The sequence below is a fragment of the Panthera tigris genome, chromosome A1 (assembly GCF_018350195.1).
Source record: "Panthera tigris isolate Pti1 chromosome A1, P.tigris_Pti1_mat1.1, whole genome shotgun sequence".
NCBI classification, from domain to species: Eukaryota; Metazoa; Chordata; class Mammalia; order Carnivora; family Felidae; genus Panthera; species Panthera tigris.
The window spans coordinates 17,241,763-17,255,163 of record NC_056660.1 but is presented as its reverse complement, the minus strand read 5'-3'; the positions used below and the strand labels follow the sequence as shown (position 1 = coordinate 17,255,163).

The 13,401-nt window shown below is 39.8% G+C and overlaps 2 protein-coding genes across 7 annotated transcripts in view; one reads left to right on the top strand and one right to left on the bottom strand.

The window, feature by feature from the left end:
• The window catches only part of PROSER1 (proline and serine rich 1), an 81,757-nt gene that overhangs the window by 40,312 nt on the left and 28,044 nt on the right, over positions 1–13,401 (top strand). For 2 of the 3 annotated variants that reach the window (XM_042959676.1, XM_042959738.1), the window contains exons 2-3: positions 5,695–5,732; positions 6,479–6,551. The gene's annotated coding sequence lies outside the window, so the exon portion shown is untranslated. Of the gene's footprint in view, positions 1–1,335; positions 1,516–5,694; positions 5,733–6,478; positions 6,552–13,401 lie in introns of all 3 variants that reach the window. The other variant, XM_042959629.1, reaches the window with a different exon arrangement.
• NHLRC3 (NHL repeat containing 3) lies at positions 1,841–13,326 on the bottom strand. 4 transcript variants are annotated; one of them, XM_007097688.3, is made up of 8 exons: positions 13,013–13,318; positions 12,765–12,793; positions 12,376–12,528; positions 11,929–12,076; positions 9,585–9,785; positions 7,487–7,578; positions 4,736–4,848; positions 1,841–4,146 (listed from the first exon to the last, which is right to left on the bottom strand). In XM_007097688.3, the coding sequence occupies exons 1-8, from the start codon at positions 13,083–13,085 to the stop codon at positions 3,891–3,893; spliced, it is 1,065 nt and encodes a 354-aa protein (XP_007097750.1). In that variant the 5' UTR covers positions 13,086–13,318; the 3' UTR covers positions 1,841–3,890. The 4 variants fall into 4 exon arrangements, 3 of the variants coding, with proteins under 3 accessions (XP_007097750.1, XP_007097749.1, XP_007097751.1); XR_006208931.1 differs by adding an exon at positions 4,484–4,627 and having other exon boundaries at positions 4,057–4,146; positions 12,765–13,326; XM_007097687.3 differs by having other exon boundaries at positions 12,765–13,320.

Sequence of the window (13,401 nt, the reverse complement as noted above, 5' to 3'; positions counted from 1 at the left end):
TATGCTCTTGATCACCCTTTGAAGGTCTCAGAATTATTTCCAAACACCATGTTATTATTTTGGTCAACTGCTTTTGGATTAGAGTCTATTTGTGGGATTCTTACATGTAGCATCCGAAGGGAAACTCCACACCACAAATCTGTTTACCAGGGTCACAGACTATTATAGGCGCTGAAAACAGGATCCCCCAAGATGGGCCACTTTGACATAAAGGCAGAATTAAATCATAACAATATCCTTTCATTGTTTACCACGGAAGAAACAAAAGTTTCAAAAAGCGCTATTTTTCACTGCTTAAATTCCACTCAGTTCTTACATACAAAGGGAGTATCTATATGTCACTACATGTTCACAGGACTAACTTACTCTATAAACTCATGGATTCTATGGGTAAGTGTCTGGTGGAGAAATCACTGGGCCTCTTTGTAAATAATATTTGTAAAAGAGTCAGCAACTATGAAGCAAAATTGTTTAAAACAAAAAAATCTAGTAAGGAGAAAAGGAATAATTTTCTGCTAATATGAATGTATTTTCTATTACACTAAACTCCTCTTCAGGTTACAGTTTAAAATAAGTTATTCCCTTCTGGCTGTTAGTTTGGCTTTTATTGAAAATGTTTTGGGGCACCTGGATGGCTCGGTCGGTTGCGCGTCCGACCTCGGCTCAGGTCACGACCTCGCGGTTCGGGAGTTCGAGCCCCACATCGGGCTCTGTGCTGACAGCTCAGAGCCCGGAGCCTGCTTCCGATTCTGTGTCTCCCTCTCTCTCTCTCTGCCCCTCCCCCACTCTCTCTCTTTCAAATAGAAATAAACATTAAAAATTTTAAAAATATTAAAAAAAAAGTGTTTTGGTTTTTTTTAAAACATGGAAATGTCTCAACAGTAAATATCCCAATAATCCTTGGAAAGGAGGTCACCTACAAGCTAATTTCCTCAAGATACACAAGCTAAAGAAAAAAAAGTATGGTTTACCTCAATTGTTAAAAAAGTCAAAGTATAAAGATGAAAATCCACTTCTGGTTTCAAGAAATGCTTGTAAGCAGGACTCTACCGCCCTCTCTTGTACCAAGAACGTAAGACACCACCAGTGCAAGGAAGGCACCTCCCAGGGTGAACTGAAAGGAAACTTCTGTCCAGTAGATGGCCAACTACGAGGGCGAGGGCAGAGGACACCTGCCTGAGAGCCTTCACACATCTGCGCTTTCACGTTTTTGTTGAATAAATGAATCTCTTTTTTTAAAGGTTTTTTTTCTTTGATTATCGCTGAAATTTTAAAGAGTATAAAAGAAAGTCATACATTTAGGGTACTTTTTTTTTTTCTTCTTGATTCCAACAGACTTATTTTGGTGAGTCAAAGGAGCAAAAATCTGGCAGTTTCCAGTTGCAGTGTGGGCTATCCAATGTACCCTGTTTTAAAATCCAGGGTTCAAAATCAACAAATGCAGAATAAAAGTTGGGACTTGACTGCCTTTATTTAGCCTGACGACCGCAATGCTTGAAGCAGTCTTTTGACCTGGTAAGTGACCGAAGCACAAATTATATGGGTCTTCTTAGTTTACCCTCTTGATTTCACACAGGCTGCCTCTGCGGACAAATAATTCCATCATAGAGACCCGATGTTCTAATAGGGGTTAGGGAAGATACAGTCTTTGGTTCCCTAATTTAGAAAAGTAATCTCCCCCTCCGGGAGATGTAGCCTATACTTTACACGTGCATGAAGGATATTCTCTCAGTGCCAACTTGTGCTATCAGGATTGCTGAAATTCTTTAACAGAATAAGAAGTTCTAAAACTGCTTTTATAACAATAAAATCAAACATTCATTAGAGAGCCAGATAATACTGCCTTTTCTTTCCAAAAGTTTAATTCATATTTTTTAGTCCAAATACAACACATTTTCTCAATCATTTAACCAATTAACCCAAAGGAAAAAAGTGAAATACTATGATTACAAGTATGCTAATAAACACTTTTAGCAAGATATATGGCAACAATACTTTCAACAAGTTTTATAAGAAACTGGCATAAAACAAAGTTAACTATAACATTTTTAAAATGACAAGATCAGTTTACCTAACCTGTATTCCTTCTAAGAGGTATTTGCACTTCTTGTCCTGGCTTAAAAACAAAACAAAACAAAACAAAACTCTCAAATCACTTCCTTCTATCCAAATAAATTTACTATATTTGCTAAGCTGCATAAAGTTCACGACGATAGGTTTTGAAAAAAGCACTCAACGCAAAATTAAGGCAAACTGGATAGTTGCTATCAGGTAAATTAAGCAGCTGGAAGGATCTCTGTTTAAGAATTTCTGCCTCGAATGCCCTGGGAGCTTAGATTTCAAAGGGCACATTTGTATCTGTCGTACATATGATCCTTGCAGCGTTTCTGAAGGAGGAAGGAAATGATGCTCCCATTTTACTAAGGAGAAAAACTAAGAAGACTCACTGAAGATCATACAGCTTGGTCAGTGGCACAAACACACTTATCAAAGGCCTTGGAACACAGGACAGTTTCCTGTTGGTAGATTTAACTTTCTAACTGTGTCAAGATATGATCCGAGCATCAAAATAGTGTGAATTCCTTGAGGTCTGGAAAACAGACGGCAGCTACAATGGGTGATGAGGAAAGTCAGCTCAAGATTTCTCACATGCTACACGATTTACAGTGCAAGTCCGGGATAAGGAGGGAGGTGAATACAAGAAGAAGGGGACGAATGAGTTGACATCATCATACGGCGAGGTCTGAACAGAACCCAGAATAAACTAGAACCAAAAAGATGGGTCTTTCATCTGGTATTCAGACCAAAGGGTAGAGAGACGTAGAAATAGAAAGCTAAGAAATTATTCACCTTAACAGATCCCCATATATACAATTCTAAAACTTCTTTGAGGTAGACAGATGTTAGGAATGAACTGAGTTCATGTTTTAAAAAAAGAAGATAAGGAAGGGAGGGAGGTCGGGAGGGAGGGAAGGAGGAAAAAAGGAATGAAGGGCCCTATTTTCAGTCATACCTTTAATTAAAAAACATCCCAGTTAGTACTTGTAAAGATCCCTTTCAGTAAAGTGCTTAAATGCCTGCTGTCTTATTCCTACATTTAGAGGTTGAGACGAAGTATCTTCCAGCTAAAGGACCCAGGCCAAGCTGGCCTTTTAAAAGAAAGCCTATCAGGGTTCTCAGCAAGTCTGTAACTTTTTACAACTTGTCCATTTAGACCACCTTGTTTTCCCCTCTTTGGTTTCTCAAGTTGGGAGCTCGAATGGACTTTCCCTGCAAAATCTCCAGGATTCTCTCAGTCAGATGTGATGTTCCTACAAGACACGCTTGAGGCCTGCTGACACGCTTGTATCAGTTTGCACACTTGTCTCCCACTGGACTAGATGCTACTGAACAGGCTCACACAGGTAAGTCCTGATTCTTCCTCTCTGAATCTTTAGGAGCTAGCATCCTGTAGGTACTCATTGATCAAGAGCCCATCTGACTTCATCGCTCAAAAGGTACATTTTATAGAAGGTGAGGTTTGTAGTCCTTCACGTGAAGTTCAATATATCCCGCAAAACCCGTTTTTATTCCTTTCCCTCTTCCTCCCAGGGAGGATTAGTCTACCTGGGCAAATACCTACCTTATGGTCTTAGTCCCTCTTTCAGATCCCATTTTTTAGAATTACATTTCCTTCGTTAAAATAGCCTTATGCACTTACAAGTAAAACTAAGTCAGGAAAACAGCAACAAAACATCTGGTTCTGAAGGATATAAGAACAAATTCTTCTCATCACTAGATCACGGGAAAATAAAGAAACAAATACTGGTGCCTGAAGGTGATTTGTAAGGACATGACAATGAACTTGAGAATCTGAACTTCCACTTGAAACATCTCCGGGAAAAGAACCATTACGAATGTGTGAACGAAGGAAAATAGCCCTCCACTGGGACATATTTTTGCACTTGCTTTGCTCCGATTTCTGCTACATAGATTGCTCCAGTCTTCCCGCTGACATCTAAGAGATGAGGTAAAACCTGGTCTGCTAGTTGGATTGTGTTGATCACGGAACAGTTGCCAATGCTTCCCACTGGGGGTGCGGCCACCAGTAAGACCCTGCCGAGATTCAGCTGGGCTACGATCACGTACTTCCCGTCGGGAGTAAATCTAAGGACAGAGACATTTTACAGAATAAATGTATATGCAAAATCAATATAAATGCTGACTTCAACATTTTTCTCCCCTACAACGCTTAACAACAATAGGCACCTATACTTGCTGAAGGTTGCTTTCAAGGAGAATTTAAGTTTGTCTAATTCTGTTTATGAGGGAATAAAGATTTGTGAAGGCAGATGTAGCCAAAGAATAGCTTGAACAACAACAAAAAGTAATACGCAAGAACCACACAAAATGAAACTAATGGACAGGAGAGTCGGTGCTAGGCTGACACTACAGACTCCAGATTTCTATTTCCGTTCTACGTTTAAAAATTCACCACGTGTACCCTGAGGGTGAAAGCTGTAGGAGGTCCGGCATATGTTATCTGACACCCCGATCCCACAGTGCACTGGGACTTTAACTGCTTTTCTTCCTCTGCTTGGGATCTGAAATATTCTCTGCAAACTTGTTTCTGTTCCTTTTCCACCTTCTGAAAATAATATTTTAACGTTTCAGCTAGCTCTTCAGAGAAGCAAACATAAATCAGATTTAAAAAAGCATTAAAAAAACAAAAAAAAAAAAAAAAGGAAAATGTTACCTGACTGAAGAAGGTCCCTCTTCTGTGAAACAATTAGTCCATGCTCCTAACCACTCCCCAGTGTCTTTATCAAATACTTGAATTCTTTTATTTCCTCGGTCAGCAATCCATACCTGAGAAAGCAAAAAAATGTTTTTTGGAAAAGATCCACATATAATGAGAAAACAAAAAGGGAGAGGGGCGGGATGGATGTTCATTTCTACTAGTTTCCCATACATCATCTCATGCGGTTCTCAGAGGGCCTCAAAGAAGGTAAGCCCTATCTTCAGACAGGAAATTAAAGTTCAGAAAGTTTAAATCCCTTGCTTGAAGTGAGCTTCCAATACGTGGGAGAGCCACTTTAGGCCACCTGTCTCAACTCCAAGCCCATACACAGTACTCTGCCCGTTCTACCAAGCACCCGAATAACAAGAAAACCGGAGTCCTCCATCATGATGCGGAACATGAGCAACACTGAGGAGGGACAGAATTCATCCATTCCTCTCACAGGCATTCACCTTCCGGCTGAGTACTGCCACCCTGCCAGTTCCAGGGCTAGGTTAGAAGACAAAAAGAAAGACACACAGCCTTGTTCCTCAGGAGCCCAGGCTAGGGTATTCATTCCTACTGCAGTATCACTAAACATCCACCTGCTATTTAGCAAGGCATGTCCAAAGTGCCAACCCACTGGAAGAGGAAGCTTAGAAGACTTCGGTAACTTTTAAGAAAGACAGTAGGCTAACGACAGGTTTAATTCCGTTTTGCTATAGGCTGGTACGAGTTACTAAGGAAACTACTGTCATAAAACAGGAGAGTAGATTCACGTTAAATGGCATCTCATGTACTATATCTGATACATGCAACCTACAGCATACATACAGAGAAATCATTTTATGACATGCAGCTAGGATTAGAGAGGGGTAAGAATGGACTGGAAGTATGGGCCTGCCCCACTGACCTCTACCTTCTTCTCCTTTCAGGATCTTGGGTTTGTGGATTCAGGGACTGTTTCTTCAAGGTAACCCTAACTATGTATTTGTCAGTATGTTTGAGTTTCAGTAGCCACTAAATTCATCTACAATAAGACACAAATAAACTGTTTCACTTTAGAGAGGTTGTTGATCTCTATGTAAGGCAATTTCTCAAGACCTTTTCCTGATCCATGATTCTTTAGTAAGGATGGATTTCCTTAAAGATTTTCGGATTACTGTCTTAGATGAGTGACCAAGGAAGAAATATAGTTTAGGTCGTAAGACTGAATAATACTTTAGATTGTTAGCATTATCTTTCCTACTGAACACAATCTGAGAAATCTTGTTTAAGAAACACCGGCAAGTTTACCTCTGGACCTAATGAACTTTTCACATAGGCTTGGATGATGACTGAGTCAATCACGTAAAACGTTCAGAACAGCATGACTGTGGTTAAAACACAAGTGTGCGGAAATGAACATTCTCATTTCTCATCATTCAGTAATGCCAGAGGATGTCCGTCAAATGTTCTCCAAGGCCTCTCAAAAGGGCACTTATCACTGTGGAGAATTTACCAGGGTCTAAGTCTTGCCTGCTCAGAAACTTGATCTTGTTCTTATCCCACAAAGGGAGAAGTTAGCCAGGCTCAGCAGGGTAATGTGTTTAAAACCAGAATTCCAACTTTCTAGCTCCCCATTTACAGACAAAATTCACATGTTCAGTTATCTTCCTATCTACACTGAGAACTACCTGAAGATTTTATGATTAAAACATTCTCATTTTGTCTGCACAGGAAGCCAAATCACAATCAGAAGGCTGCTTGCTAAACACAGAGCCAGAAGTGGAAACGGATTAAATTTCTAACGGTATGAAGCCAAGATTGTCTGATGCATCCACTGTGTGTGTAGTAAGTCCTTTAGTCATTTCAGTTACATATAAGACGACCAGTATGTGCCAGACGCCGAGATAGAAAGCAAAAGAGACTCAGTACGTGCCCTCATACAGCCTACACTCTGTCAAGGGAGACAGTTAATTGATACGATAGTGTGACAGTTACTATAATGGGGGAAGTACAGGCCACTACAGGAAAACAGGAAAAACTAAGGTAACATTTTGGGTGGGGGCTTGGTTTTGGGAAAGTAACCCCAAAGAAGTGGTATGTATGCTTAACGGTGTGCAAAAGAGACGGGTGGGAAAAAAGAAATGGGTTGAAATGCGTCAGTTAAAGTTTTCTGTTCCCCACACTGGAGCTAGTAAGAACAGAGCTTGCCAAGGTGGCTCTTGTTTTCAAGCTTCCGAGGTTAACCTCTCCCTTCTCCCTTTTGGTCAACATATTCTAGCATGAATTTATTTCTAAGGTTAAAAATATATTCAAACACATCGTAGTTTTCTTAGTGGGAGGGTGACTCATTTCTTCTTCAGGTTACTTATTGTTCTATTCCTTTATTTGTTCCTTCTACCTTTAAGTGACATAGAAAATCTATTTTGTTCATTTTTAAATATTTGGGGAACTCTCTCCAGTATGGGACCCAAACATTTGTAAGAGTACGTGGGTATACCCAGCCCCAAAGGAACTGCCCAGACATACCCAGATACACACAACCACAAACATTCATACATAATTTATACGTCCAGAAACACACATGTGCACCAAGGTCCATATATATATATATATATATATATATATATATATATATATATATAGGCCCATACACCAACACACACACACACACACACACACACACACACACACACACACATTTAGATACAGTTCCAGATACAACGAGAGTGTATTTTTTACCCGACCAGCCGAATCAACTGTAACGCTGTGAGGTATGTTGAACTTGGCAGGCCCTGTCCCCCGTTCTCCATGCAGCCAAAGTATCATAAAATCTGGACAGTGGTAAACATAGTTAGTTGGTCAGAGCAACATATAGAATACCTGACACATTTGCATGTTATATTGTATGTCTTAAGTGGCAAACAAACTATTCAATTATACCTGCAATTGATTATGCTTTACTGGCTTTCTGTTGGTATACCACTTTGTTTAATTCTTATGCTTTACCAGAAAAAAAAATTCCTTCTCTGTGTCAAGCAATTAATCGACTTCTTTAATGACTATCTCCACTGGAATCTTTTATCACTCAAAACCACTGCTGTGATTCATGTCAACATCTCCCTCAAACTGATACCCCTTCCTAACTAATCGGTTATTTGGTACTATAATTCCTCTGAGCTTAAAAATTCACATTGTCTTTATATTCTGTCTCCTTTATTACCTCTACCCCTAAAGATATGCCCAAGCCCGAGTCACAGGTACTCCTGTATCTGTAAATGTGACTTTATTGGACACAGAGTCTTGGAGATGTAACGAAGTTAGGGATCTTGTGAAGAGATGATCCTAGATTTAGGGTGGACCCTAAATCCAATGACTAGTGTCCTTGTAAGAGAAAGGAGAGGGAGATTTGAGACACAGACACACACACAAAAGAAAGCCATCTGAAGACAGAGGCAGAGACTGGAGATATGCTGCCCCAAGCCAAGGAATGTCTGGAGCCACGGGAAGCCGGAGAGGCAAAGAGGGATTCTCCTCTTGTGCCATTAGAGGGAGCATGGCCTGCCCATTAGGTTCAGACTTCTGGATTCCAAAACTACGAGAGAAAACATTTCCATTTAAGCCATTTAGTTTGTGGCAATTTTTTTAAAAAGATAGTTTTGAGAGAGAGAGAAAGAGAGAGTGCACGAGCGCAAGTGGGGGAGGGGCGGAGAAGAGGCGGGCAGAGGATCCAAAGTGGGCTCTGTGCTGACAGCAGCAGCCCCAAAAGGGCTCAAACTCATAAACCTCGAGATCATGACCTGAGCCGAAGTCAGATGCTTAACCGACTGAGCGACCCAGGTGCCCCTGTGGCAATTTTTTTTATCACAGCCATTCAATCTGTCTCCTGAGTTTGGTTGTTTCTTTCATAGAATTTTTTGAGTCTTGCTTTATCCCTACGTCACCTCCCTTTAACTATCACCAACCAAACTCAGTTACTGGGTGATAAGCTGACTACACAGCTTCCATGTAGGGGTTTATATCCTGTCCAAATAACAGCGCTTACTGCAAATATATCTCGGTACAGTGTCTATTGTAAACACTGCTTCTGTAACATCGCTTTCCCACTAAAAAACCTCAGACATTTCAAAGGCAAAATTATGGCTTCAAAATTCTTTGATAAGCCTTCAACATCCCAAATCGTACTTTCTACTATTCAAAAATTACATCCTAAGCTCCTTTCCTGGAAAACTTGCTAATTACCACCTGTAGACCTTGTGTGATGGAGCTTGTGAAGGTTCCTCCCATCTCCCTTCTCCTCCCACCAAAATCAGTGTAGTTCAAGAACTACTTCTTTTAGGAACCCTTGCCCTACTTCTCCAGTCAACAGAAGCTTCTCCTCCTAGTCCCATTTTACTTTACCAATACCGCAGAGTACCACTTAACGGTTTTATCTGAAATAGACCTGCACCTAGAATACTACTGAGGACACAACAACAGTAAAATACAAACACAAACTTTAGCTGATCAAACTGAAGGATACCTCAGCCCTGGGATGTCAGCTTCCCAATCTCCTTATTCTGAACTGGACAGGATAAGCACTTACTTCTTGAGCCCACTATAAATCCCCAAAGTGCTTCCAGTGTCGTTCAAAGCAAACGCCTACCTTTTGAGAATTAAGCAAGCCTATCATCAGCACCATTTATTACTGGCCATCCCACACATCTCACTAGAGCCCTTTACACACAGCTTCATATACAACATGCAACAGTTATGATATTTACCAAGTATCAAGCAAACTAAAGCAATGCAACTTATTGAATAACATTCTTACAATGCCATGCAAAGCTAAGCCAGGTACCTTGGGACAATTTGATCAATCTGTTATTCAATCCTCCGTCTCCATCCACGATGTAAATATCTCCTGTGTCGGCTACGTACAATTCTGCGGGGTTATCAAACTGTAGGGGAGTCAAACCAGTGCCTTTCTTGCCTGGGGTACCCAACACTTGAACAAGATCACCAAAGGAATTGTATTTTTTAATAGTATGACCATAGGATCCTATAAAGATAAACACACACACTTCACAAATACAGCCACTGTCCAAACATTCACGTTTTTCAAGTAAGCAGAGAGCAAAAATGTACTAGAATTAAACAGTTAATTGAGCTTCTTCATCAGTTACAACCAAACTTATTATGAATTAAAATCTCAGGTACTTCTAAATTCAAGTAAATCAAACCAAAACAATTGGCTCCTTATACAGGAAGCTTGTGATGCTAAATTATAGGTAGATCATTTTCTTTTTTATCATAAATACAACCTTGAAGGAGCATTCCTTGCAAAAAGAAACCAAAAAGGAACTGGAAAAGGAACTTATATTTGAAAATCATTATTTCAATCATATGCGCTCAAATTTTAGTAGGTCAACAAAAAGTGCACTATAATACAGATTTTAAAACTACCCTTTCTCCTAGTGGAAACAAGTTCAAATTCAACCCATTAACATTTTTTTCCTAAGAAGGGAATAAATCTTCCCAAATTGTTAGTATCATATCCTTTCACTTACATCAAGACTTGAGTGGAAATTCCTTACAAGCAAAAATATAAAGTATTAACAAATAGGAAAAAACCATAAAGTAGTTAAGAGAAATCAATTTGAAGGCATACCAAGACCAGACTAACTGTTAGGCATTCAAAAGATAAATTGGATACACTGAGCTTACTGGAAATAAAGTGAATCAAACTTGCATTACAAGTCTAACTTAAAAAGTATATTTATTATTATGCCTCATTTGAAAGCTTGAGTTAGTTTGTAGCAATAAGAGAATATAATATTATTACAGAATGCAACCTTCAAAGTTCCTAAAAAATTGGCAAAGGACACAGAATACCAGTGGAAAACATTCTTGTGGGTTTTTTTTTTTTTATAGGCTCATTTACAGCCATATTTTTATTAAAGGAACGTATTTCTTCAAAAAATGGGAAGGAATATAAAGTGTCTCCAGATTTGTGCATGAAAAAAACCAGCTATAATGGAAAGAATGAAGAGGTCATGTGTGTTCTTTTTATTGGTGGGAATCAATGAAGTATTTTATAAAAAAGGATCACATGAATGGAATAAATGAAAAACTAAAGGCTTTTAACAGTAAATTATGAAAAAAAGAGGGAAAAGAGCCATATTTCATTACAGTATTACAATGAAATCAGATGCAGTCTAGATTTTTTTTTAACCAAAATCTTACAATCCAAACTACATTTTGAAATGAATGGATTATCAGCTGAAGCTCAGAAATCTCTTGGGTTCTGAGAACAAATGGTAATAGCACTTCTAACAAAAACTGAGAGTTCATTAATTCCAAAATGGCATCTGAACTAGCCAGAAGTGAAGAAACAGGATGTCCTTCAAGCCATGAATGTAACTGGGCCAAAGAATACTAGAAACACTGTCTTTATGATCCCATTCATCCCTGAGATCCTGACATAATTCCAGGTTATCTAGAAATACTGTCTTTATGATCCCATTCATTCTTGAGATCCTGAAATTATAATCACAAGTCATCTCTGGTACTATCTTGTCTTAAGCCACAATAATACGCAACAGTTACCTATGAAACCATTCACAGCTATAAATTCAACTGTGCTTGATTTACAACATACTCTACTAAAAATGTTTTTTGGAAGGAAAATTTCAGACATGCTGCAGTAGGTAGGATTTCAGAAACATTAACACCAGCAGTTTCTGCAAATCTTGCATTTTGGGCAACAAAGCAGTTCTGGTTTCTTAGCACAATCTCTTTTGAAAGAGAACTGGTAAAGGAAAATGAGACAGGGATTTTACTAACTCTCAGAGATTGTTAGTTCTGTGGCTTCACACGAGAGGTTTACATTTAACCTGGGAGGAGCAGCTGATGTTTTAAAAACTATAAAAAAGGACCCCTGAAAGGACAGTCTCACAACTGGTGCTACAAAGAGGAAAAGTCCCTTGACAAGTTAATGGAAGAATCACAACGGTAGCCTTCTTGTTAAATGTCTCGACTCTACGGAAGTACAATATAAAGATTTTTAGAAAGAAGTGATTTCACAAGTCATTAAAGAAATTACAATTAGATTTAGCAACTCTTGATTTTAAAGCATACAAGCAAGAACATGGGCAAAAATATGATTTCTAGCAAGACAATTTAATAGATATTACTACACATACCACTTCCTACATCCGTGATCCAGACAGACTGTTCATGTAGTGTACTGGCTGCAAATATACCATGAGGTGTGTCAACTGTGTAATTCCAGGATCGTAGGAAATATCCATCCTCTGTGAACACTAATACCTTTGGGATGTTATCCCCTCTCTGAAGGTATATAAAAATAGCTGCTTAGATAAGATTATTTTTTAGAAAGTAATCTTTATATTGGTAGAGAAAAACAACAATTAAAGGTTAATTGAGAAATTAATAATGCTTAAAAACCATCTTCAAAACCTAACAGTATTAACTATTACATTCAAAACCAAAATATTTACTCAAAACCAATCCAAAAAAACCAAATTTCACGATTACCGTAAACATACATGGTTACTTAGTGCAGCAAATCAAGAAGCTGTTTCCTTTGTATTCATAATTTTTTTTTTTTTAATGCCAATTTTACTAACCTGGGCTACATAAACCAATCCGCTGAGGGAGTCAATTGCAACACAAAATGTCGTTCCAGTAAAGTATTCTGGACGATTAGGCCATCCCACATCCAGCCGGTAAAGAATTTCCTCGGTTGTCCAGGAAACTTGAAAAGCAAATTTCCTTAAAACCTAAAAAACAAAACAAAACAAAAAACAAAACAAAACAAAAAAACCCAGAAGATTAAGATTCAGTTCACTCTCTAGGTTAAAAAAATAAATAAATAAATGTTTATTTTTAAGCATGCCTTGACACCTGACACAGAGGTGTTGAGGCTGCTGGACAGAAATGATGGGGGAATGGGTGGACAGAAATGATGGGGGAATGGGTTTATACGTCGAAAGACCAAGGGGGCCACAATACAAACCTGCAAATTATTTGGAGACGTAGTGGGGTCTGGGGAAAGAAAGAACACAGGGAAACGGCGATGCATCATATACAAACTTTTAAACCCGAAGAGACAAAGCAGGACGTCGGCAGTTCGGCCCCGGTGGGGGTTTTGAGACCAGCCAGTGCGGGAGCCAAGGCCCGCCACCTCCACCCCACAACAGCGGCGTCGCCTCTCAACGGTGCCGTCCACACACCCGACAGACACGTCTTCACTGCTCAACTCACCGGTGAGCCACAAAAACGCGAATGCAAAACCAGTAATGCAACAAAGAAGCCAGCGCCTGCCAGGCCGACCCATAATCTCGCCATGACGAGACGGAAGGGTCCGCAGGCGGCTGGGGGCCACCGAACGCTCTCAGGTCCACGCCGTTCGTCGCCGCATAGGGCGTCGGCCCAACCTCGGGGCCGAAGCTCCTATCTCCAATTCCCTCTCCCTGGATGTGCGGGTTTTGAAAACCCAGAGGAGAGCACAGATCGGGGTGAGAGAAAATCACATCTCGGGTAGCGGTTTCCTGGTGCGTTCGGGGTCCACGCCCCCAGGTCACGCGGCTCGGGCTGACCCACTGACCACCCTTTTCCGCCCCTTGGGGCGGTCCAAACTGCGGACTTCGCCC

Bases quoted from the DNA above. Each gene is read 5' to 3' on its own strand.
- NHLRC3 (XM_007097687.3), bottom strand. From the start codon at position 13,085: ATGGGTCGGCCTGGCAGGCGCTGGCTTCTTTGTTGCATTACTGGTTTT. The intron at 12,077-12,375 runs GTTAGTAAAATT...ATATACCTTCAG, and splicing joins GATTGGTTTATGTAGCCCAG to AGAGGGGATAACATCCCAAA. The intron at 9,786-11,928 runs GTATGTGTAGTA...TTATCTTTATAG, and splicing joins GATCACGGATGTAGGAAGTG to GATCCTATGGTCATACTATT.